The sequence below is a fragment of the Panulirus ornatus genome, chromosome 2 (assembly GCF_036320965.1).
Source record: "Panulirus ornatus isolate Po-2019 chromosome 2, ASM3632096v1, whole genome shotgun sequence".
In the NCBI taxonomy this organism is placed as follows: domain Eukaryota; kingdom Metazoa; phylum Arthropoda; class Malacostraca; order Decapoda; family Palinuridae; genus Panulirus; species Panulirus ornatus.
In genome coordinates, this window is record NC_092225.1 from 97,257,625 (window position 1) to 97,283,390 (window position 25,766).

The window sequence follows — 25,766 nt, forward strand, 5'->3', positions numbered from 1 at the left end:
TTACTCGATCAAACCACCTCACACCACATATTGTCCTCAAACTTCTCATTTCCAACACATCCACCCTCCTCCGCACAGTCCTATCTATAGCCCATGCCTCGCAACAATATAACATTGTTGGAACCACTATTCCTTCAAACATACTCATTTTTGCTTTCCAAAACAACGTTCTCGCCTTCCACACATTTTTCAACGCACCCAGAACTTTCGCCCCCTCCCCCACCTTGACTCACTTCTGCTTCCGTTGTTCCATCAGCTGCCAACTCTACTCCCAGATATCTAAATCACTTCAATTCCTCCAGTTTTTCTCCATTCAAACTCACCTGGAGAGAGAGAGAGAGAGAGAGAGAGAGAGAGAGAGAGAGAGAGAGAGAGAGAGAGAGAGAGAGAGAGAGAGAGAGAGAGAGACTTGCAGAAGATGCTACGAGTATAAGTGTGGGAGGAAAGTTACATTAGGAGCTGAGTTTTATAAAGAGAGTAAGGCATGTATGCGAGTGGGCAAAGAGGAGAGTGAGTGGTTCCAGGTACATTAAGGAATGTGTGGAAACAGAGATCACCATCTTTGAGGGCAAGTATGGGTATGTTTATTGGTTTTGTTCCCCTTTCGATGATATATGGGTGTGAGGAGAAGCCTAAGACAAAAATGTAAAGGATGGGGTAGATATGTTGGAAATGATATGTTTGAGGACAATGTTTGTGGTGCACGTAGGGTTGATCGAATATGAAACAATAGGGTATGAGAGAGGTGTGGTAGAAAGGGGAATATGCAGTAAAGTGCTGAAGAGGGTGTGCTGAAATGGTTAGGACATACGGAAAGGAAAAGTGAGGAAAGGATGACTAAAGAGGGTATGCATGTAATAAGTGGAGGGAACAGGGGAAATGGGGAAACCAAGGAGATGGTGGAGGGATAGAGTGAAATCTACTTTGAAGGATTGGAGCCTGAACATGAAGGTGGGATACAAGGTATGCGAGGGAAATAGCAAACTGGATTGATGTGGTATACAGGGAACGATGTGCAAATTCTCATCCCTTCCAATTGCTTTCAGAATTCTATCCTATGCTTATACCATTTACCTTTTTTTTTTTTTGTATTTTTGAGGAATGATTTCCAAAAGACCTATAGATATCATTTATGATTTCCTGTGTCAGAGTGAGAGAAAATTAGGAAAATAAAAAAAAAAGCATTATGCAAAACTTCTTCCCATTAGTAAGTCACAAGAGCTTTTGTTTTTAGCCTTTTCATATGACGGCATCATAATGTTAGTGTTTCAGTGACTGTAATGCAAAAACCTTCAGAATTATCAGTTTCCTTCCTGTCCACACAGTGCTGTAGCCATGCCTCGTCGTAGAAAGCCAGCTAGGAGAAAAACTGCTGGCATAGCCATGCCTCGTCGTAGAAAGCCAGCTAGGAGGAAAAACGGCTGGCAAGAGGAACAAGCCAAGGCGCTCCCTACTAGACCCTAGCGACCCTTTCAACATCCTATCGACCCAGGAGTTTATACAGATGTTCAGACTGTCCAAAGACACAGTGGGAATTATCCTCTACTACCTCCAGTTTACCAACCTCAAAGATGATGGTCAGTTTTTCTTTTATAGTATTTTCAAGCTATGTAAGCTCATGGCAAGTACAGCAAATTTCTCTTCGATTTTATTGGCTCTTTAGAGTTTCTATGATGAAATTATGACAATGTCAAGTACAGCAAATTTCCCTTCGATTTTATTGGCTCTTTAGTGTTGCTGTGACGAACTTATGCCAATATTAAGTTTGCAGTATGTTGGAGACTAAAACGTATATAGTACTTTCAGGTGATCCTTAGGAAATACACGCTTAAGGTAGGTGTATGCTGAGACACACAATTACGATAGGTTTTCTTTTGTCATCTGGGCAAAAGGAAGGCCAGGTTTTCAGTATCATAATGAATAGTTACTTTAAAAGATTACAGCCTACTTTCAGGTAAAAAGAAACCATTTACTTTGAAACATTTTCATTACAATTTCTAAATGAGGTTATCATATCTAATGGCTTTTTCTATAAAATGGGATATGATGTCTCTTGTACATGTTATCTCTCTTCGTGGGAAGGTGGAAAGGTTTTCCTTAGCGTGAAAAAAATTATTGCCCCCCCCCCCCCTAAAAAAGAAAAGAAGGAACAGAGAAGGGTCCAGGTGAGGATATTCCCTCAAAGGCCCAGTCCTCTGTTTCTAACGCTGTCTCGCTAAAGCGGGAAACGGCGAATAGTATGAAAGATATATATATATATATATATATATATATATATATATATATATATATATATATATATATATATATATATATATATATATATATTTTATATATATTTTTCATACATATTCGCCATTTCCCGCGTTAGTGACGTAACGTTAAGACCAGAGGACTAAGCCTTAGAGGAAATATCCTCACTTTGCTCCCTTCTCTGTTCCTTCTTTTGGAAAGTTAAAAATATGGGAGGGGAGGATTTCCAGCCCCGAGCTCCCTCCCCTTTTAGTCGCCTTATACGACACACACGGAATACGTAATACGTGGGAAGTATTCTTTATTCCTCGTCCCCAGGTATATATATATATATATATATATATATATATATATATATATATATATATATATATATATATATATATATATATATTTTTTTTTTTTTTTTTTTTTCAAACTATTCGCCATTTCCCGCGTTAGCGAGGTAGCGTTAAGAACAGAGGACTGGGCCATTGAGGGAATATCCTCACCTGGCCCCCTTCTCTGTTCCTTCTTTTGGAAAATTAAAAAAAATTGAGAGGGGAGGATTTCCAGCCCCCCGCTCCCTCCCCTTTTAGTCGCCTTCTACGACACGCAGGGGATACGTGGGAAGTATTCTTTCTCCCCTATCCCCAGGGATGATATATATATATATATATATATATATATATATATATATATATATATATATATATATATATATATATATATATATATATATATATTTGCTTTGTCGCTGTCTCCCGCGTTTGCGAGGTAGCGCAAGGAAACAGACGAAAGAAATGGCCCAACCCCACCCCATACACATGTATATACATACGTCCACACACGCAAATATACATACCTACACAGCTTTCCATGGTTTACCCCAGACGCTTCACATGCCTTGATTCAATCCACTGACAGCACGTCAACCCCGGTATACCACATCGCTCCAATTCACTCTATTCCTTGCCCTCCTTTCACCCTCCTGCATGTTCAGGCCCCGATCACACAAAATCTTTTTCACTCCATCTTTCCACCTCCAATTTGGTCTCCCTCTTCTCCTTGTTCCCTCCACCTCCGACACATATATCCTCTTGGTCAATCTTTCGTCACTCATTCTCTCCATGTGCCTAAACCATTTCAAAACACCCTCTTCTGCTCTCTCAACCACGCTCTTTTTATTTCCACACATCTCTCTTACCCTTATATATATATATATATATATATATATATATATATATATATATATATATATATATATATATATATATATATATATATATATTGGATGTTAATGTGCTGAGAGTGGCAACTGGAGGGATGTCTGATCATTATTTTGTGGAGGCGAAGGTGAAGATTTGTAGAGATTTTCAAAAGAGAAAATGTTAGGGTGAAGAGAGTGGTGAGAGTAAGTGAGCTTGGGAAGCAGACTTGTATGAGGAAGTGCCAGGAGAGATTGAGTGAAGAATGGAAAAAGGTTAGAGCAAGGGGAGTGGGGGAGGAATGGGATGTATTTAGGAAAGCAGTGATAGCTTGCGCAAAAGATGCTTGTGGCATGAGAAACGTGGGAGGTGGGAGCATTGAAGAATGTGTGGAAGGCAAGAACGTTGTCTTCGAAAGCAAAAATGGGCATGTTTGAAGGAATAGTGGTTCCAGCAATGTTATATGGTTGTGAGGCATGGGCTATAGATAGGGTTGTGCGGAGGAGGGTGGATGTGTTGAAAGAAATGAGATGTTTGAGGACAATATGTAGTGTGAGGTGGTTTGATCGAGTAAGTAAGGAAAGGGTGAGCGAGATATGTAGTAATAAAAAGAGTGTGGTTGAGAGAGCAGAAGAGGGTGCATTGAAATGGTTTGGTCACATGGAGAGAATGAGTGAGGAAAGATTGACAAAGAGGATATGTGTCAGAGATGGAGGGAACGAGGAGAAGTGAGAGACCAAATTGGAGGTGGAAGGATGGGGTGAAATAGATTTTGCATAATTGGGGCTTGAACATACAGGAGGGTGAAAGACGTGCAAGGAATAGAGTGAATTGGAACAATATGGTATACCGGGGTCGACATGCTGTCAATGGATTGAACCAGGGCATATGGAATGTCTGGGGTAAACCATGGAAAGTTTTGTGGGGCCTGGATGTGGAAAGGGAGCTGTGGTTTTAGTGCATTACACATGACAGCTAGAGACTGAGTGTGAACGAATGTGGCCTTTGTTGTCTTTTCTTAGCGCTAACTCGCAGGGGGAGGGAGGATGCTATTTCATGTGTGGCGGGGTGGCGACGGGAATGGCTGAGGGCAGCAAGTATGAATATGTACATGTGTATATATGTATTTGTCTGTGTATGTATATGTATGTATACATTGAAATGTATAGGTATGTATATGTGCGTGTGTGGGCGTGTATGTATATACATGTGTGTGGGTTGGGCCATTCATTTGTCTGTTTCCTTGCGCTACCATGCTAACGTGGGAGACAGCCACAATATATATATATATATATATATATATATATATATATATATATATATATATATATATATATATATATATATATATATATATATATATATATATATATATATATATTGAAAGCTCCAGCCATGGACAAAAGTCAACACCAAGGTCGAGCCATAATTGGAATATACAGAGAATTATGAAATGGAATAAAAAAAAACAAGGGAACGTATTTAATATCTTTGAGAAAGCGAAAAACCTGTCTTTTGAAATGTGCCAGGTCATAGTTATTGGGAAAGACATGAAAGTGTAGAGAGTTCCAGTCTTCGACGTGTAATGAAAGAGGCAGGCAGCAAAACGGTCCACCCTCGAGTTGCTGATGGCAACGCAATAATTATGTGACGCAAGAACTTGCTGAGTACTGCATGGTCTACCCAGTGATGTGGGCATACAAACAGCCAGCTCTTGGAAACAAAAATCAAAGTAATACCTATAGAAGAGGAAAAGTTTACTAACATTGTGGCGTAGGGCAAGGGGATGTAGTCTAGAAGTTAGCCAGTGATAGTTTATTAGGCAGATAGCTTTCAACTCAACTCTGTTAGGTAAGGATGGAGAGCTAGAACAGCCCCATGTATGAAAGCGGTACTCCATACACGGACAAATGAATCCCTTGTGAAATGAAGCAACTTCAGAAGAGAAGAAATTTCGACACTTCAACAGGACACCCAGTTTCTTAGAGGCAGACTTAGTTATTCTTACAATGTGGGGTTTCCAAGCAAGAGTGGATGGTACAGTAATACCAAGTGTATTCACTGAGTCAAGAGGTGCAATTACAGAACTGTCAAAGGAGAGACAAGAGTTGAGAGGAGTCTTCGATAGAGAAATGGGTAGAAACTGGGTCTTGGAGGCATCAAACTTAACAATATTTACAAGGGGAGGGGGGGGGGGTTTCCAGCTCCCCACTTCCACCTCTTTTAGTCACCTACAACATGCAGGGACTATGGAGGCAACTTTTTTCATTTCTACCTTTCTTATAATCATTTGAAGCACTGTAGGGACAACTTCTTCAATACGTATCCTTTCCCATGTGTTACCTCTTTGTGCACTACAAATCATGCGAAATCTGCCTAACATTTGCCATTAAATGAAGCCATGCTTTTTGGGTTGAACATGCCATTCCACACCAAAAAAATGGGGCTTTGCTGGATTTTCATGTGTATGATTACTATCACTGATTCCTAGCCTTTTTTTTTTTTTCTTTTTAAAGTAACTGTCTTTTAATCTCAACAGAGTTTCCACTGCATGTGCAGTTATTGAGCACATTGGCATACTATGGCACTGGCCGATGTGCATCAGCAGAAGTCATGCTTGGTGTCAGCGGGAATGCAGTTAAACTCATCATCCGTGATGTCTCCAGAGGTATATGTGACTTTATGAGGGAACGTTACCTCTCTTTCCCAGACAATCGAGAACTAGCCACCTTCCAGAAGGATTTCCTTGCTATAGCCCATATACATAGAGTCATTGGGACAGTTGAGAGCATTTCCATTCCCATTCAACCAAAGTCTTGCAGTGAGACAGGAATGAATCGTATATCCCATAGGAAGAAGTCCATAAAAGTACTGATTGTATGTGGACCACAAGGCCAGATAACCCATGTTATAGTACAAATTAAAGATGCTTGTCATGACAGGGAAGTACTTTGCAAGAGCAACCTTTATGCACGTCTCACCACGGGACAATATGGAGATGTGGTTCTCCTGACAGATGAGACATATTCTGTGCATCCTTATCTCCTGAGACCCATTGATTCTCCTGCCACTGTATCAGAAGATTTATTTAATATATCTCACTTTATAACACGGCTTTTAGTTAGACAAACATTCCAAGACATGACATCCAGGTTCCCCTGCTTAACCAATGGAATGGATCCGATATATCCAACAAACCTGGACATTGTGTTAGCCTGTGCTGTCTTGCACAATGTCTGCCTACGGCGCAAGGTACCTCTACCAGAAACAGAAAAAAGAAGCATATATTGATGTTATTAGCAAACCCTTCCAATCATATATTCTTATGGCACTGCAGTTTTCAGAATGGTCTGATGTATTCAACATGTATTTCAGCATTCTTTTTCTTCAATCAAAAGCTGTATGAGACTATGACCATGTGTCTATCACTCATAAAACTGCTCATTAAACTTGGCTGTACTACTCTCCCACTAATGGAAAACACTTATAAACAACAAATGTTGTCATTAACTTGGTGTGAAATGTTGATCCCACTCTGTACCTGAGGGAAAAAGAACATTCTTACATTTTTCTACTTCATTCCCTTGTATTTCACGACTTCATTTTACATATGATATGATGAACAAGTAGTTTTGTTTAACTTTTCATATCTAAAACATTTATGAAATTTGAGTAAATGTGATATTCAGCTAATCTTATAACTACCTCCTTTAATGATACGCCAAATTTTAACTAAGATACATGTTGCTTCTCAACATGATTTGTTTCCTTTACATTTTCTGTTGGTTGAAATAACACTTCATCGTGTGCCAAGCATATGAAATCTAAGTCAACATTATCATTGGCAAGCTTATTGTTGTGTATTCAAGATATAAGTTATTTACAAGATGAACACACACACACACACACACACACACACACACACACAAAGGACACTTATGCAACAGAAAGATGGTAATACTTGTCAAAACATTTGTTCCTATTAAGGCCCACTAATTCTGATGAGTGGTAGGCCATGCATAACCTTTTTCCAATAAATAGTATGAATATTACATTACATATTTGAAGTGATATTAGGCTATGTTTAATAACGTATATTGGTTACACTCTGTATCGGAGGGAAAAGAACATTCTTACACATTTTCTACTTCATTCCCCTGTATTTCATACCTTAATTCTACACGTCATTGTGTGCAGGAAGTTTTGTTTAACTTTCCATACTTAAAAGATGAGGTATATTTCTATCTATGTGATATTTGGCTTATTTTACTACTGCCTCCTCTAATGCAAAGCTAAAATTTCAACTCAACATAGGTTGCTTATCAACATGATATATCTTTATTTACCTTACATTTTAAGTTGGTTGAAATAAGAGCTTCCCAAGAGCTAATTAGTATGAACATGTAGTCTGAGCCTTTACCTTTGTCTCTGGCAAACTCATTTTTGTGTACTGAATAAAGTTACTTACAAAATAAAATAAAAAAAAGGCATTTATACATGAGAAAGATGGTAGTACTTGTCAAAGCATTTGTTCCTATCAAGATCCAGTGTTTTGCATATATTTTCTTTCATTAAACAGCACATGTAATATTCATTGGAGGGGATACTTAGCAATGATTAGTATGGTACGTTGGTCACACTCTGTGAAAAAGCTAATTCTTGTACTTTCTGTTTCATATCTTCATTCTGTATATGCTATGGTGTACATGCAGTTTTGTTTCAATTTTCATATCTAAAACATTTTATGAGTTTCATCTCTGTAAATGTGATATTCAGCTTATTTTACTAAATGTATGTTATTTATCAACATGATTTATCTTTGCCTTACATTTTATGTTGGTTGAAATACCACTTCATCAGGTGCCAAATAATCTAGTCTGAGTCTTCATTTTTATCTCTGGCAAATTCATTGTTGTGTATTGAAAATATACATAACTTACATGGTAAAAGACACACAGAAAAGGGACATTTATACAGAAAGATTATGGTAATACTTGTCAAAACATTTGTTCCTATCATGGCCCAGTGTTTCTGATAAGTGGTAAGGGTATGCATTTTTTTTTTTTTTTCAAATAACATATGTATTATGTATTAGAAGTAATATTAGGCAATAATTTATTGCGTCCAATAGCAAACATATTTACTGTAATCAAAATAGAAACATTCCTTTTATACAGAGGAGCATATCAACTTTAGAATACAATACAGAATACTGGTCAGTGAAATATGCAGGTGTCATAGTGCCAATGTTCTACAAAGAAGTTTCAGTGGAGAAAATTTGGAGGAAGGGAATTATTCTAGGTACCAGGAAGTGGACTCAGCAGCAAATGGAACCATGGAAGCAGAAGAGTCATAGGGTGGGTGGGGTACTATGTTTTGAGAGCATTGAAAATGTGTGGAAAGAGAGGTTTTCATCTGGTAGGGCAAAATGTATGGATGCAAGGCATTTCCTAAGGATGAGGATGTGTAGAGGAGGATGGATGTGCTGAAAATGAAATGTTTCAGTACAATCTGTGGTGTGGAGTAATTTGATTAAGTAATAAAAGTGTGAGAGACTGGTGTGGTAATAAAATGAGTGTGGGTGAAATAGCTGAAGAAGGATGTGCTGACTGAGAGGATATATGTGACAGAAGTGGAGACACCATTGGAGATGGTAGGAGAGTATGAAAAAAAAGATTTTATGATCACTGCCTGAACATGTAGGAAAGGTATGCATTGGTAAGAGTGAATTGGAATAAAGAAATTTACGGGGGTCGACATGCTGTCAGTGGACTGAACCACGGCATGTGAAGCGGCCGTGGTAAACCATGGAAAGCTCTGTGGAGCCGGGTTCATCATTGATATTGTTCCTGAATATGAAATACGTGTATGAAGTATGTATATGAAGTGAGAGTAAAGTTGTCAGTATAAACAGAGAAAGCCTTCAGTGTCACCAAGGAGCACAGTAATATATACATATCAACCTGAAGAAAATTTAAGAAACTTTTTTTAGTGATCGCTTCAGACGATCCAAACAATTCGTGCGATTTTCAACATCAAACTTTAAAAGTACCCCGTCACTAACCCTCAATGATTACCCTCTTTTAATACTAAACTACAACAAGCAGTAATGTCACGCCCATTTTTAGTTAATAATAGGACGATCACCAATACATCATTTTTGTTTAAATTGGCCACGACCAGCCAGCCCATGGCTGTCCGAGCAGTAGAGTACTGGAATAAAGATAAATCATAAAAAGAAATCCCTTTGCCCTTTCTCAGTAATATAAGAAAATTTTATGTATCAATAAATTCATCACTAGATATAAAAAGATTAAGTTTGATAGAAGGAAATTTAATTCAAAAATTTTTTGAAGAGTTTGTGATCAACGGTACAGCTCGCGTCGCCGGGAAAAATAAACATTTCAATTCATTGGATCGGCTGCTCTCTACCTCTGGCCAGTAAAGGACTTATTTTCGCAATTAATAAGAGATTTCACTTTCCTCAGGAACACCAACTAGATCACAAGAGTCCATAGAAAACTCCTTCATAGGAAGAATATAAAAAACATACCTAGGTAAGTAATTACCGATAACTCTATGCTTTATTTTTTCGTATTTGCAGAACAGGATATATTATCTAAACTAAAATCGAAATAATAATTGTAGATTATTGTTCCAGATCCTACGACATTACCCCTGTTTTAATTCTCAATTTCATTTCGTTACGGTAGTTGCCCATTAGGTCCTGAATTTGTATAGTTGCGTGTATGACAGTAACACAGACATATACACGATCCATTTACGAGTTGATTAATTTATATATCTTGTGACATCAGAGACTTTGTGGGTTCATGAGCATTTGAGACTGGAAAGGAGTCGGGGGACCTGGGCATTCTCCTGCAAACGCTTTTGATTAGCAATGGTTTACTTGCCAAATTTTTGAGTTGGTGGAGAGATGGGCTAAGAAACTTCTAGAATCCATTAGAAAAGTGTTGTGCTCATTATTATCAAGTAATGTATTAAGTTACAATGAAAAAAGAATATGTCATTACGTATTTCTCAACTCCAGCTTTAGCTAGCTCGGTCAAGTGCAACAGCAAAATATATCGTACATACTACATGTCAGGTGTCCAAGGTACTCGCTCCTGTTTGATGAAAAAGTATTCTTAGGTTTTCCTTATTGTACAAGTCAGTCCAATTATCTACAAAGTAAAAAAAAGATTAATCATAATGAAAATCTTAAGGCCAAAGAATAGCAAATTATTTTCTTGTTGAGAAAACTGTACTTAGGTCAATGGGGGGAGGTGAACGAATCACTTATCTTCCAAATAAATGCAGACTTGATCAGAAGTGACAGAAGTAGAATAAAAGAAATCATACTATGATGGATGTCAGAACTCCATCCAGTATAAAGTTTTCATTGTATTTCCTTGGTATAAAAGCTCATCCTAGTCATTATTAACCCCTCGTAATTTTTCCTTGCTCCTATCTATTCTCTTTTATCATTACTCAAGTTTTGTGATACTGAGTATTTCCTGCACCACACCCTCAAATAATGAAAAAATATATATATATATATATATATGATTTGAGGACTTCAGTAAGTAGGAGAAAAATGTAACACACTTAAATCAGCATCGTGCATAGCCTAGGTTTGTTAATACTAAGGCATCTTTACTTTAATTCATCCACTATCAAATGTATTGATATATATGTATTGATAACCATTTAATCCTCCTTCCTGTCCACACAGGTATTATTAGCCATGCCCCATCACAGCAGATCACCCGATGAAGGTAGACGCAGGAGAGAAAATGAAAGACCCAGGCGTTCCATCTGCGATCCTAATAACCCTTTCCAGGCCCTGACGGCTAACGAATTCTTGGAGAAGTTCAGGATCTCCAAAAGCACAGCAGTGATTGTCCTGTGCCACCTCGAGTCATCCGACCTTACAGATGATGGTCAGTTCTTACTTGGTTCTGGGAGGTATCACATGTTTTCTTGAAGGGGATTTAAAGTGAGGTCTGTGGGAGTAAAGGGGTGAAAATGATTTGTCTTTAGGGGGATTTAAGTGAGGTCAGTGGGAGTAAAAGATGAAAATGATTTGTCTTTAGGGGATTTAAAGGGAAGTCAGTGGGAGTAAAAGATGAAAATGATTTGTCTTTACGGGATTTAAAGTGAGGTCAGTGGGAGTAAAGGGGTGAAAATGATTTGTCTTTAGGGGATTTAAGTGAGGTCAGTGGGAGTAAAAGGTGAAAATGATTTGTCTTTAGGGGACTTAAAGTGAGGTCAGTGGGAGGGAGTAAAGGGGTCAAAATGATTTGTCTTTAGGGGATTTAAGTGAGGTCAGTGGGAGTAAAGGGGTGAAAATGATTTGTCTTTAGGGGATTTAAAGTGAGGTCAGTGGGAGTAAAGGGGTGAAAATGATTTGTCTTTAGGGGATTTAAGTGAGGTCAGTGGGAGTAAAAGGTGAAAATGATTTGTCTTTAGGGAATTTAAAGTGAGGTCAGTGGGAGTAAAAGGTGAAAATGATTTGTCTTTAGGGGATTTAAAGTGAGGTCAGTGGGAGTAAAAGGTGAAAATGATTTGTCTTTAGGGAATTTAAAGTGAGGTCAGTGGGAGTAAAAGGTGAAAATGATTTGTCTTTAGGGGATTAAAGTGAGGTCAGTGGGAGTAAAAGGTGAAAATTATTTGTCTTTAGGGGATTTAAGTGAGATCAGTGGGAGTAAAGGGGTGAAAATAATTTGGCGCTTTTGAGAAGCACTTAAGGTCAGGTCAAGGTAACGTAATGTTAAAATATACTCCTGTGTCAAGGGAAGATACGGGTTATTATTTTTCTCTTCAGGTAAGCTATCCTATTCAAATTTCAGTTCACTCATCATTCACTAAATATTGATGAGGCCCGTTTACGAAAAAAGATTGTTTTTTTTATCATTTTTTTTTTTTTTTTTTTTTTTTTTTTTTATACTTTGTCGCTGTCTCCCGCGTTTGCGAGGTAGCGCAAGGAAACAGACGAAAGAAATGGCCCAACCCCCTCCATACACATGTACATACACACGTCCACACACGCAATATACATACCTACACAGCTTTCCATGGTTTACCCCAGACGCTTCACATGCCTTGATTCAATCCACTGACAGCACGTCAACCCCTGTATACCACATCGCTCCAATTCACTCTATTCCTTGCCCTCCTTTCACCCTCCTGCATGTTCAGGCCCCGATCACACAAAATCCTTTTCACTCCATCTTTCCACCTCCAATTTGGTCTCCCTCTTCTCCTCGTTCCCTCCACCTCCGACACATATATCCTCTTGGTCAATCTTTCCTCACTCATTCTCTCCATGTGCCCAAACCACTTCAAAACACCCTCTTCTGCTCTCTCAACCACGCTCTTTTTATTTCCACACATCCCTCTTACCCTTACGTTACTTACTCGATCAAACCACCTCACACCACACATTGTCCTCAAACATCTCATTTCCAGCACATCCATCCTCCTGCGCACAACTCTATCCATAGCCCACGCCTCGCAACCATACAACATTGTTGGAACCACTATTCCTTCAAACATACCCATTTTTGCTTTCCGGGATAATGTTCTCGACTTCCACACATTTTTCAAGGCTCCCAAAATTTTCGCCCCCTCCCCCACCCTATGATCCACTTCCGCTTCCATGGTTCCATCCGCTGACAGATCCACTCCCAGATATCTAAAACACTTCACTTCCTCCAGCCTCTCACCATTCAAACTCACCTCCCAATTGACTTGACCCTCAACCCTACTGTACCTAATAACCTTGCTCTTATTGACATTTACTCTTAACTTTCTTCTTCCACACACTTTACCAAACTCCGTCACCAGCTTCTGCAGTTTCTCACATGAATCCGCCACCAGCGCTGTATCATCAGCGAACAACAACTGACTCACTTCCCAAGCTCTCTCATCCCCAACAGACTTCATACTTGCCCCTCTTTCCAAAACTCTTGCATTTACCTCCCTAACAACCCCATCCATAAACAAATTAAACAACCATGGAGACATCACACACCCCTGCCGCAAACCTACATTCACTGAGAACCAATCACTTTCCTCTCTTCCTACACGTACACATGCCTTACATCCTCGATAAAAACTTTTCACTGCTTCTAACAACTTGCCTCCCACACCATATATTCTTAATACCTTCCACAGAGCATCTCTATCAACTCTATCATATGCCTTCTCCAGATCCATAAATGCTACATACAAATCCATTTGCTTTTCTAAGTATTTCTCACATACATTCTTCAAAGCAAACACCTGATCCACACATCCTCTACCACTTCTGAAACCACACTGCTCTTCCCCAATCTGATGCTCTGTACATGCCTTCACCCTCTCAATCAATACCCTCCCATATAATTTACCAGGAATACTCAACAAACTTATACCTCTGTAATTTGAGCACTCACTCTTATCCCCTTTGCCTTTGTACAATGGCACTATGCAAGCATTCCGCCAATCCTCAGGCACCTCACCATGAGTCATACATACATTAAATAACCTTACCAACCAGTCAACAATACAGTCACCCCCTTTTTTAATAAATTCCACTGCAATACCATCCAAACCTGCTGCCTTGCCGGCTTTCATCTTCCGCAAAGCTTTTACTACCTCTTCTCTGTTTACCAAATCATTTTCCCTAACCCTCTCACTTTGCACACCACCTCGACCCAAACACCCTATATCTGCCACTCTGTCATCAGACACATTCAACAAACCTTCAAAATACTCATTCCATCTCCTTCTCACATCACCACTACTTGTTATCACCTCCCCATTTACGCCCTTTACTGAAGTTCCCATTTGCTCCCTTGTCTTACGCACCCTATTTACCTCCTTCCAGAACATCTTTTTATTCTCCCTAAAATTTACTGATAGTCTCTCACCCCAACTCTCATTTGCCCTTTTTTTCACCTCTTGCACCTTTCTCTTGACCTCCTATCATATATGAAAAATTATTCTTTACATTTTTTTTTTTAAATCAATTTTCAATAATCTTGCACATACGACTGTAGGCTATATACTTGAAGGTATGTCATCTCCCAGCGTGTCATTACTATGTACTGGCAATAAGTTGTATCTTGTTAAAACAGTGGATGTAGTCAGGCTTTTTAAGAGAGATTTGAGAGATCGGGCACTTCCGGTGTCGAGCGAAATAAATGACCTACGAAATAACTAACCTACCATATTTTGAGTCAATTATCTTGCGTGATTGGGTGCGAAGTATCTATGACGTGCGATTATTTTCCTATAACACAAGGACTTAAACTTCCATATACTTCCTAGTGGTGACAATTACTATTACCATTAAAACCAAATGTACCTATACCATTTACGGTGTAGTTAATTGATGTAAAAGGTAAAACATGTGAAAAAAAAGACACGAAAGCCTCATCTCGTAGCCGAAATAAATTGGAGGTTAAAAACAAATATTAAGTTTGCTGGGGGTAGAATAGGATGGGGGGTGCCTACCTAAGTCGTTGCAAGGACTCCAGATCATACGTTCTTCCACAAAACATTTTACAAAGTGGTTTAATCAGCATGAAATAACACTATCATTCGATGTAGTGTCATGGAAGAAAAAAAGGAGATAGGTAATTGAATTAGAATAGATATAACAGGAGAGGCTCATAGCCATAGGACAAGTGAGAGCCATCGCTCTATTTACAACCGTTCCCGGTGCTAAAATGGCTCAGAAATCACCAACATAGTCTTTGGAATACTGAACCATTCAGTATTCACAGTCGACGTGAACCCACTAAGTAGTTAGTTGATCGACCTTGCCAAAAAATATGACCTGTGGTTAATGCGCACTCCCTTATGCGCATGTACATTTTGTCCTGCGTTCATCATTTCCATCGCAATTCAGATATTTCGCTCGACACCGGATTTCCATGATTCTTTGTCGTAACTCAGCGGCAGCTAATCGTATGTGAATGTCATATCGAGGTCATCTCCAACAGAGTTTCCGTTGCACCTGCAGCTCCTAAGCACATTGGCGTACTACGGCACTGGCCAGTGTGCTTCAGCAGAAGCCATCCTGGGCGTCAGCGGGACTGCGGTGAAACTTCTCATCGGCGAAGTCTCCAAAGGAATATGTCGCCAGATGAAGAACCGATACCTCTTTTTCCCGAATCACCAAGAACTGGCTGCTTTCCAGACAGAATTCAACAACATAGTCCAAATACCTAACGTCATCGGTTGTCTTAGCAGCATCTACGTACCAGTGAGGGTCAGGTTGGGCCGGGAGATGGGCGTCAATAACATATATTACGGTGACCAGTTTATGAAGGTGTTGGTTGTGTGTGGGCCACAGGGGCAGATCACCCACATCATAGCGCAGACCTACGATGCCTTCCACGACTGGGAAATATTCTGCGACAGCATGCTCCTCACACGCCTCACCACGGGGGAATATGGAGACGTGGTCCTCATAGTGGACGAGACTTACCCTACGCATCCTTACCTCCTCAGGCCTGTGGATTCTCCGACCTTCCCTTCGGATGATCAATTCAATATTTCTCATTTCATTGTGCGGTACTTAACGCATCAAAAATTTCAAGTGATCATGACTCGCTTCCCCTGCCTAACTTGTGGGATGGAGCCATTATACCCAACCAACCTGGACATCGTATTAGCTTGTGCAGTCCTGCACAATGTCTGTCTGCGGTGTGGGACGCCTCTGCCCTCCCCGAGGGAGCCAAGCATGACCCAAAATGAAGAACAGGATCAGCGACATTTCTATACCCATGTCATGGAAGAATAATATGTTCAACTTGTCACCAAAGTGGATGATTACGACAAAGCTTCACATCAATGGGGGGAACCTTCTTGTAAACTCCCTTATTTTATTCAATTTTTTTGTTCATGCGTATTTTATATATTTTTAGATTTCATTGCTTTGTATTCTATGTTTTTTTATATGATTTGTAATGTACGAATAAGTGAGTAACTTTTAATAGTATCTAAAATATTTGATGTTTTTTATTAGTGTGTAAATGTGACTTTGTTTATTTTACCATTTCCTCTTGCAACTTGGCATATATGGTGCTTATACTCTATTGAAGTTTATCTTCCTTGTTATTAGGCTTGAAATACTTCTCCTTGGTTGGTCAAACAGGTAAAAGTCAGCTTCGCCATTGCCCTTGACTGACTGTTTTAAACAAGTATGGAAAGTTAGAATTTATGGAGCCCAAAACTACATCAGAATTGTAATAGTCTTCCTGTAAGGTCCATTGTTTGTGGCGGGAGACGGGACTGTTCTTTTCTTTTTGTTGTTATCGAATTATGTTTACATATTTGAAGCAATATCAAGTAAAACTACTGCTTTCACAACCATGGTCATTAGTGGCATTAGACATTTCCTACATGATGTATTCAAGATTCAATTGTATCCATCTTTTTATATATATATAGGAGAGCATTATTTTTGATATATATAAAAAATACGAGTCTTTGTAGTATAATGTGCTAAAACTATTATGTTTCTAGTGCATATACTTTTTATACTTTTTTGCTCCAAATCCCCTTTTGGGGGGCTATGTTACAGAATATTTTTATTTGTTAATAAACTGGTAGATTTTAAGTTGGTATAATATACCCTCATTACAGTTTCTTACAATACAAGGAACAAAATTCACGCAGACCTACAAATTTGGACAGTGATGTGAAAATGAGATGGTTTTGGACGAAGTGAAAATTTGGCCTATACATATTTTCAGATAAAATATACTGAATTACTTCAAGCTTCAGGAAATTGACTTAAACACTGCAGGATACTCATGTTAGAATGTAATATTAAAAAGAACTGGTCATCAGCATCATAGATATTCATCTGATATATATATTTCTCAAATATACAATAGAATCTAAAAGGTTCCAGACTTTGGCTGTGTGCTTCAGAATCCAGGCAAGGTTTTTAAGGACCCACACATTGAGTCAATTATTGCATAATCGGCAATATAGAGAACTTAATTAAAGTTTTATTACTTTCTGTTGAATTCTAAATCCGCGCCTTACTTGATCTAAATCCTAAGTATTGCCTTCACCAATATCGCAGAAGAAAACGCGTCAGATAAAAGTCTAGATTAAATCCAGGACGCCATCGGCTTTTGGATACTGTCGGATTTCAGGGCAAGAAGTAACTCATTCGAAATATTCTGATATAAATCAGAACGAAATATCCTGATATACTGATGTAATTCATACGAAGTATTTTGATATGCAGAAGTAATTCATACAAAACATTTTGATATACAGAAGTAATTCATACGAAATATTTTGATATACAGATGTACTTCATACGAAATATCCTGATATACTGAAGTAATTCATACGAAGTATTTTGATATGCAGAAGTAATCCATACAAAATATTTTGATATACAGAAGTAACTCATTCGAAATATTTTGATATACAGATGCAATTCAAACAAAATATTTTGATATACTGATGTAATTCAAACGAAGTATTTTGATATGCAGAAGTAATCCATACAAAATATCTTAATATACAGTATATTGATATGCAGATGTAATTCATACGAAATATTTTGACATACAGAAGTAATTCATACGAAATATTTTGATATACATAAGTAGGTCATTCGAAATATTTTGATATACAAAAGTAGTTCATACGAAATATTTTGATGTACAAAAATAGTTCATACGAAATATTTTGATATACAAAAGTAGTTCATACGAAATATTTTGATAATACGGATGATTAACATCTGCTGTGGCATCATCAATATAGGTTTGTAGATAATTACGAAATGTTTAGTGTTTAGTTTTGGAGATTTGCAGCATCTACATAGTTTATTGTGCACCAGACTGACTGATCGGGAAGGGACCGAGTGAGACTAGAGTCGTCCACCTGCTTGCCATTAGCATTACAAAATTAGCATTCTCATGTCTAATCCAGGATCGATCACCATTACTCATATTAGATAGGCTTATGGGCATCCAACCCAAAAGGGGCCTTTAACTCCGGAATCTGAGGTGGCTTACCACTTAACAATGGGGTAAAAAAAAAGAAATGAAATAAGCTTTATCTGAAGATAAACTATAAAAAGAAAGACGAGGCAACTCAATGGTCAGGAAAGTACTTCAAAGCGGGGCCGGACATCCACCGGACAAGGCCATGAGCTTTCCGTCGACACAATCTCAGTGAGAAAGATAATCCCTCATTACTCGTATGAAACTTTACGGCACACTAACGAATCTCACCGCCTATATGAGCAATTATGGGAAGCCCTAACTAAGGCTGGAGAGAGAGGCAATTAGGTTCAGCTAGATTAAAAGTCACGACGGGCATGACATGACACGCCACAAACAGCCGAGGACTACCTTATATTGTTGAATAAAGAACAAACTGAAATAATCTTTTTCTCTATTCGTAGACACCAGAAAACTTATATCTACGTATGGTTACAAGTAAATGTATGTCATTCATATATGTAAAAAGTATCTAATCTCTTAAAGATTTTTTTTTTTATTTTTTCAAAAGACTTTTATTTACATTGCAGCACGAGTAACAGGGTAGATAGAACATCTGTTTCTACAACTTCCAGGTAAAATACATATTTACTCCAATTATGAGATATCTAACCTACCTCCATTAACATCAACTAGATCATAAGAGGCCACGGAAGACTTTCCATTACAAGAAGATTACAAACGTAAACACTTAGGTAAGCTATTAACAATAATAGCATATTTGTTTTTTTTATGCACGACTAGAATCATTCTATATCAACTTAAGTAGTGGATAATGACTCAGGTCTTTCTTCTGGAGACTTGGAGGTTAACGTAGATTACTTTTTTGCCCATTGTTTGATGTATATAAGTTCAAAAAAATGACAAAACTTATTTAGTAATGGCGTTACTACATAGTTGAAGACAAAAGATTCGTGGGTTCATTAAGAGTTGAGATTGGAAGATGGAGTTTTGAAACTTTGGCTCTTTTATGTCCTAATTATACATCAGTTTCTAATATGGAGATGAAAGTGGGCCGAAAAGCTTTCAGAAAGTAATGGACTGATGGTCAAATTCTTATTGATTCTAAACAAGGTTAAACGAGTGGTTACCCCCTAAAAACATAAAAAGCCAAACTCATCACCTTATGTAACTTCATTATTAGTAAAACATAGATCATTCCTTGTTCTTCCACGGAAGAACAGGGACAAGAGCCTAGCATATCCATGTTCATCGGCAAAAGAACAGTTACCAGAGCCTATCCTGTCCTCGTTCAACCGCAAAATATACCAGTTACTTGAGCCTCATTCGGTCCTGGTTTATCCTCAAAATACCAATGATTAAAACCTAAGTCAGTTCTTGTTCTTTAGAATACCAGTGATTAAAGCTTCAGTCGGTTTTTGTTCATCCGCAGAATACCAGTTACGGTAGCCTATCTCGGTCATTGTTCAACCACAAGTTTCCAGTTACCTTTACAATGCATTAAGTCGTTCCGAGACTTATTGCTGCCATAAGCTTTCTTTATTGTAAAAGACTTTTTCTTTATCTAGGATAGCGACTACTTGGATGATAAGAAACACCTTAAGTTTCCACACTGTAACGGCTAGCAATTTTGTTGAAAAGACTAGAGAGAGAGAGAGAGAGAGAGAGAGAGAGAGAGAGAGAGAGAGAGAGAGAGAGAGAGAGAGAGAGAGAGAGAAACGTGATGTGCTATGTATTTTTGTATTATCACGTTCTTTTTTAAGTCTGACCGGTTCTCAAGGTCTGACTTTTTTCTTTTTTTTTACGACTAATCGTCAACTCTTCCCCCATCAAGCAAAACAAATGGCAAAATACATACACATCGAATTAATCCGAAAAAAAAAAAAAACATTCATCAGCCCCTCATCCAAACCAGTTTTGAACGTCACACCCGCTACACATACACCCATGTAAAACTATACATACTCCAGTTGTACACGAGTTAACCTTCCCCATCTGTGGTCTGGACAATAGCCATCATTTCAACATCGTTTCTAACATATCGCAAGACACATGTCAGAGATGCATTTCCCATAACGAAAACACTGAACACCTACTTCTCATTTACCCTGTGTGATAACCCCACAAAGACATAGAGAGATGTCACAATTTGACTCTCTCTCTCTCTCTCTCTCTCTCTCTCTCTCTCTCTCTCTCTCTCTCTCTCTCTCTCTCTCTCTCTCTCTCTGAGCTCTTTAGCGTCCCATAAAAGACACCAATGAAGCAGGAAGGTGAGATAAGGTGAGATATGAAAGCCTAAGGAGCAAGGAGATGAACTGAAGTTTTGAAAAATATTGTCAAATCATCAGAACAAGTTAAGGGATAAAAGAAAGAGCTTAACCCCAAAGGAAAGTTTTAATACCCGTGAAATGCAAGGGAAAACATGTTAAAAGTGTTCCAGGATTTGGTGCTGACATCTGTCAGGATGTAATATCCTACATCTGACTTCTGTAGTATATAATGTCTTATCTTTTTTCGGGAAATACGCGAGCTGAATTTATTTTGCACATCACAGTCTAGGCAAAACACTGCCTAGACATTACTCTTATAAACTTTAGGTGTTACTGGCGTTACTCATTAACTCATTGCATATGAATTTCTTTTTCTAATGTTTTGCTGCATCCCATAATGCATAATCTTTGCCAGGTTTCAGCTTTCTCCTTTATCACATGCTTACAGTGCTATTTCTGACACTACTGGGGATTTATAGCACCACAATCATAAAAGAATGAAAAATATGAATATAATTTCAGAAAATAAAGTAAAAATACATTTAGCATGATAAGTACATGAGAAACATGAACTAGCCTAGCTGTGAAAATTCAGCATCATAATAGTGTTTCAGACTCCATACTGTAAAAGCTTTGAGGAACATGACCTTCTCCCCCCTTTCCACACAGATATTGAGGCCAAAGAATGAAAAATATATGTACATATAGTTTCAGAAAATTAAGTAAAAAATACATTTAACATGATAAGTACATGAGAAACATGAACTAGCCTAGCTGTGAAAATTTAGCATCATAATAGTGTTTCAGACTCCATACTGTAAAAGGAACATGACCTTTTCCCCCCCTTTCCACACAGATATTGAGGCCATGTTTCGTCGCAGCATTTCATCTGCGGAAGGTAGAAGTGGCGGCAACCAAGAGAATATACCTAGGTGCTTCTTACGAGACCCAAATAACCCTTTCTACAACCTGACGGCCGAGGAGTTCTTGCAGAAGTTCAGGCTGTCCAAGGGCACGGTGGCCATGGTCTTGCATGAGCTGCAGTCATCCAGACTTCCGCAGGGTGGTCAGTTCTCACTGGTACTTCGGAGATTAGATAAATTTCTTGATATTTTTCCTCTTTAGGAGAGTTATCTGAAGTCATTAGGTGTACATGGTGAAAACAATCTATCTGAAATGTTTTGCAGTGTTTGAGAGAGACATGGTATTTGGAGGAAAGGCATTGTTAAACTTACGCCAGGTATTGAATACGCTAAAGACGTTAGGAAGTTTTATTTACAATGATTTTCTTTGGTGTTTATCTCATATGTACACGTAGTTTTCAGCGTTATGATAGTACGACTATTTGCAGTCATCCTACCTGGCCCCATTGGTGGGATTCAAGTCATGCAACAAGATATTATGTAAGAAATTAGTGAGGTTTGTACGCGTTATGTTGATTTATGGAGGTTTGTCATTTTACTCACGAAAACCTGTTCTAATGTTCCTTAGCAGTCGAGATGTGGGTAATTCATCATTTATAGTTCAAATATGACCGCTGTGTTTCGCTACATGGAACTGAGGAAATGACTGCAGTTAGATGGTATTAGATTCTCACTTTAAAAGGGACAAAAGTCCTTCCGTAAGTATGTTTAAGAAACAAGCGTTTCTGTTGCGAATTCGAAATTAGTTCCGTAAAAGTAATTTCGTTTCTACTCATTTACTTTTCCTTTTTTTTTTTTTGCCAGTGTTTTACGGGATGTTTACAATTACAGCTTTACCGTGATAAATTGCAAAGGACAGAATTACTCTTTGAATGACAGATTTCTATACTAGTCTTGTTGTCTTCTTAGATTATGTATCTATAATGTTGCGGGAATATGAAAATTAACGGAATTACCTGTTTCAATATTCTTTTGGGAGGATAATCTGAGTTAGTCAACTTAGAAACCGCATTGTTTATGAGGCCTGTTCATTAATTATTTATGGTCTAGAAATCTTTATATATATATATATATATATATATATATATATATATATATATATATATATATTTTTTTTTTTTTTTTTTTTTTATACTTTGTCGCTGTCTCCCGCGTCTGCGAGGTAGCGCAAGGAAACAGACGAAAGAAATGGCCCAACCCTCCCCATACACATGTACATACACACGTCCACACACGCAAATATACATACCTACACAGCTTTCCATGGTTTACCCCGGACGCTTCACATGCCTTGATTCAATCCACTGACAGCACGTCAACCCCTGTATACCACATCGCTCCAATTCACTCTATTCCTTGCCCTCCTTTCACCCTCCTGCATGTTCAGGCCCCGATCACACAAAATCCTTTTCACTCCATCTCTCCACCTCCAATTTGGTCTCCCTCTTCTCCTCGTTCCCTCCACCTCCGACACATATATCCTCTTGGTCAATCTTTCCTCACTCATTCTCACCATGTGCCCAAACCATTTCAAAACACCCTCTTCTGCTCTCTCAACCACGCTCTTTTTATTTCCACACATCTCTCTTACCCTTACGTTACTTACTCGATCAAACCACCGCACACCACACATTGTCCTCAAACATCTCATTTCCAGCACATCCATCCTCCTGCGCACAACTCTATCCATAGCCCACGCCTCGCAACCATACAACATTGTTGGAACTACTATTCCTTCAAACATACCCATTTTTGCTTTCCGGGATAATGTTCTCGACTTCCACACATTCTTCAAGGCTCCCAAAATTTTCGCCCCCTCCCCCACCCTATGATCCACTTCCGCTCCCATGGTTCCATCCGCTGACAGATCCACTCCCAGATATCTAAAACACTTCTCTTCCTCCATATATATATATATATATATATATATATATATATATATATATATATATATATATATATATATTTTTTTTTTTTTTCAGGATGTGTGTATGTGTGGGATGAGTGGTTTGAAGTCAGACTTTTCCTGTGTTGGTATATATTCATCTGCAGGAAATCATGCACAAGAGTGATAACGCTTGTCAACAAAACTGAAATTTTATTTCTTCTTATTTTAGGGTAGATTTGCCTTTCATTACCTGAGAAATCTGGCATTTTTGGATTTCCATATTTATAGTTACAGTCACTGGCAGCCATATTGCTGTGAATTTAATGGTGTTCTTGTCTCAGCAGAGTTCCAGTTGCACCTGCAGCTACTGAGCACATTGTCCTTCTACGGTACAGGCCGATGTGAGACGGCAGAAGCCATTCTGGGCGCCGACGGCACTAAAGTTCAGTCCGTCATCCGTGACGTCTCCATGGGCATCTGTAACTCGTTGAGAGAACGGTATCTCTCCTTCCCAGATAACTACGAGCTCTCCACCTTCCAGGATGACTTTTACAATGTAGCCGACATCCGCCAAATCATTGGCTGTGTGATCGACTTGTGCGTCCCAATCAATGTCAACATAGGTCGGGAGATGGGTGTGAACGATGAACGCTACGGGGAGCAGGTCATGAAAGTTCTGGCTGTCTGTGGACCGCAGGGACAGATAACCCATGTCATAGTGCAGACTCACGATGTCTACTATGACTGGCAGATATTCTGTGAGAGTATGCTCCTCACGACCCTCACCATGGGAGAGTACGGACAAGTCGTCCTTCTAACGGATGGGTCTTACCCCATCCATCCTTTCCTCCTCAGACCCACCGATGCTCAGTCCCCTGCCTCGCTGGAGTTATTCAATTTATGTCACTTCGTGACATGGCAATCAACTAAGAAAAAATTCGATGAGATGATGACCAGGTTCCCCTGCCTAACCAACAACATGGATCCGATATACCCGACGAATGTGGATGTTGTGATGGCCTGCGCCGTCTTGCACAATGTCAGCTTGCGGTGTAGGACGCCTTTGCCTGTCTCCGGGCCAAGGGAGCCTGACCCTGACCCAGACGTAGATCAGGCACAGCAGCAAAACGACTCCTACCACATGGAAGAATGAGACGGTGTCATCATTATTTCACTCTAAAAATGTCTCATCAGACAGCAGTTTCCAGAATGGTTTGGTGTATTTGGGATATATTTTACCCTTCTGTTGCCTCGCTTAAGAAACGATTGAAAGTATAATTATGTGTAACACGTACTGAAACAAACATTTTCCTGTATCTATCGTCTAAACTTAGCCACGTTGTGAGTTTATACCAATGTAGAACATTGTTTTGAATATCTTATGTTGTCATTAACTTAAGGCCAGTGGTTCACGATCAGAATCTTTTATCGGACGACCCATTTCAGTTTTCCAACAATATAACCTAATTTGTGGTCTAATATGTATCAGACTTAAAAAACAAGGGTAAATGAAGGTATTAGGGATGTTAAACATGGCAGACAGAGCAAAACAACTTTAGGTTTGACAACACTCAGAACGCGGGGAAGCTGCCTACCTCAGAACAGATATATTTGACAGCCTTGGAGAAGCCTCGTTGGCTTCCCAATCCCAACAACAGTTCTCGGGGATCCCCACCTGGGATCGAGACCCCCATGCTTGGGAACCTCTTAGATGTCTATACATCTTTTATGTTGGATACAAAAAACTTTTTGTATCTGAGACAAAATTTGTTTCTTAAATACTCTTGTCTCATTCCCTTGTATTTAAGTCCTTTCTGTTTTAGAATGTACATGAAGATTCGCCTACCTTTTGATAGTAGTCAAAACATTTGATTGTACGTGTGGAGAGTGATATTCTAGTTATTTCTGCCATTGTCTTCACACAGATAAGCTTTTGACCAAGAAATGCGATGTTTATACACTTGGTTTTTATTCTGGGGATTGGAACAACACCAGTAACCAGTAGGTAAACTCACCCTTCACTGTTATCAAGGAAAGACTCATCTGTAAACTAGTATGGAGAGAGAGGTTATGGACAAACCCACAACAGACTAACGCTATTTATATGTTCCTGTAAGGCCGAATGTTTTTGAAGAGTGACAAGCTGTAAATCATATCCTTTTATTAAACTGTATTTGTATATACTCATTTGAAGCAATGTTAAGTAACGCTATTATGTATGTTATTACAGAGGACAGTACTAACTGTATTAAAGA

The 25,766-nt window shown here is 38.7% G+C and overlaps 2 protein-coding genes across 3 annotated transcripts; both read left to right on the forward strand.

Annotated features, from left to right (window-relative positions):
* The first annotated feature begins 9,843 nt into the window (after positions 1-9,843).
* LOC139753112 (putative nuclease HARBI1) lies at positions 9,844-17,042 on the forward strand. The gene is made up of 3 exons (XM_071669203.1): positions 9,844-9,997; positions 11,176-11,383; positions 15,434-17,042. The coding sequence occupies exons 2-3, from the start codon at positions 11,188-11,190 to the stop codon at positions 16,234-16,236; spliced, it is 999 nt and encodes a 332-aa protein (XP_071525304.1). The 5' UTR covers positions 9,844-9,997; positions 11,176-11,187; the 3' UTR covers positions 16,237-17,042.
* Positions 17,043-19,012: 1,970 nt separating this feature from the next.
* On the forward strand, positions 19,013-25,766 carry LOC139753118 (putative nuclease HARBI1). 2 transcript variants are annotated; one of them, XM_071669216.1, is made up of 3 exons: positions 19,013-19,164; positions 21,557-21,766; positions 23,856-25,766. In XM_071669216.1, exons 2-3 carry the CDS (start codon positions 21,568-21,570, stop codon positions 24,662-24,664), a joined length of 1,008 nt encoding a protein of 335 aa, XP_071525317.1. In that variant the 5' UTR covers positions 19,013-19,164; positions 21,557-21,567; the 3' UTR covers positions 24,665-25,766. The 2 variants fall into 2 exon arrangements, with proteins under 2 accessions (XP_071525317.1, XP_071525328.1); XM_071669227.1 differs by having other exon boundaries at positions 23,907-25,766.

Coding starts and splice junctions, on each gene's coding strand:
- LOC139753112 (XM_071669203.1), top strand. CDS start 11,188: ATGCCCCATCACAGCAGATCACCCGATGAAGGTAGACGCAGGAGAGAA. Junction 11,384..15,433: donor ATCCGACCTTACAGATGATG/GTCAGTTCTTAC, acceptor CATCTCCAACAG/AGTTTCCGTTGCACCTGCAG.
- LOC139753118 (XM_071669216.1), top strand. CDS start 21,568: ATGTTTCGTCGCAGCATTTCATCTGCGGAAGGTAGAAGTGGCGGCAAC. Junction 21,767..23,855: donor ATCCAGACTTCCGCAGGGTG/GTCAGTTCTCAC, acceptor TTGTCTCAGCAG/AGTTCCAGTTGCACCTGCAG.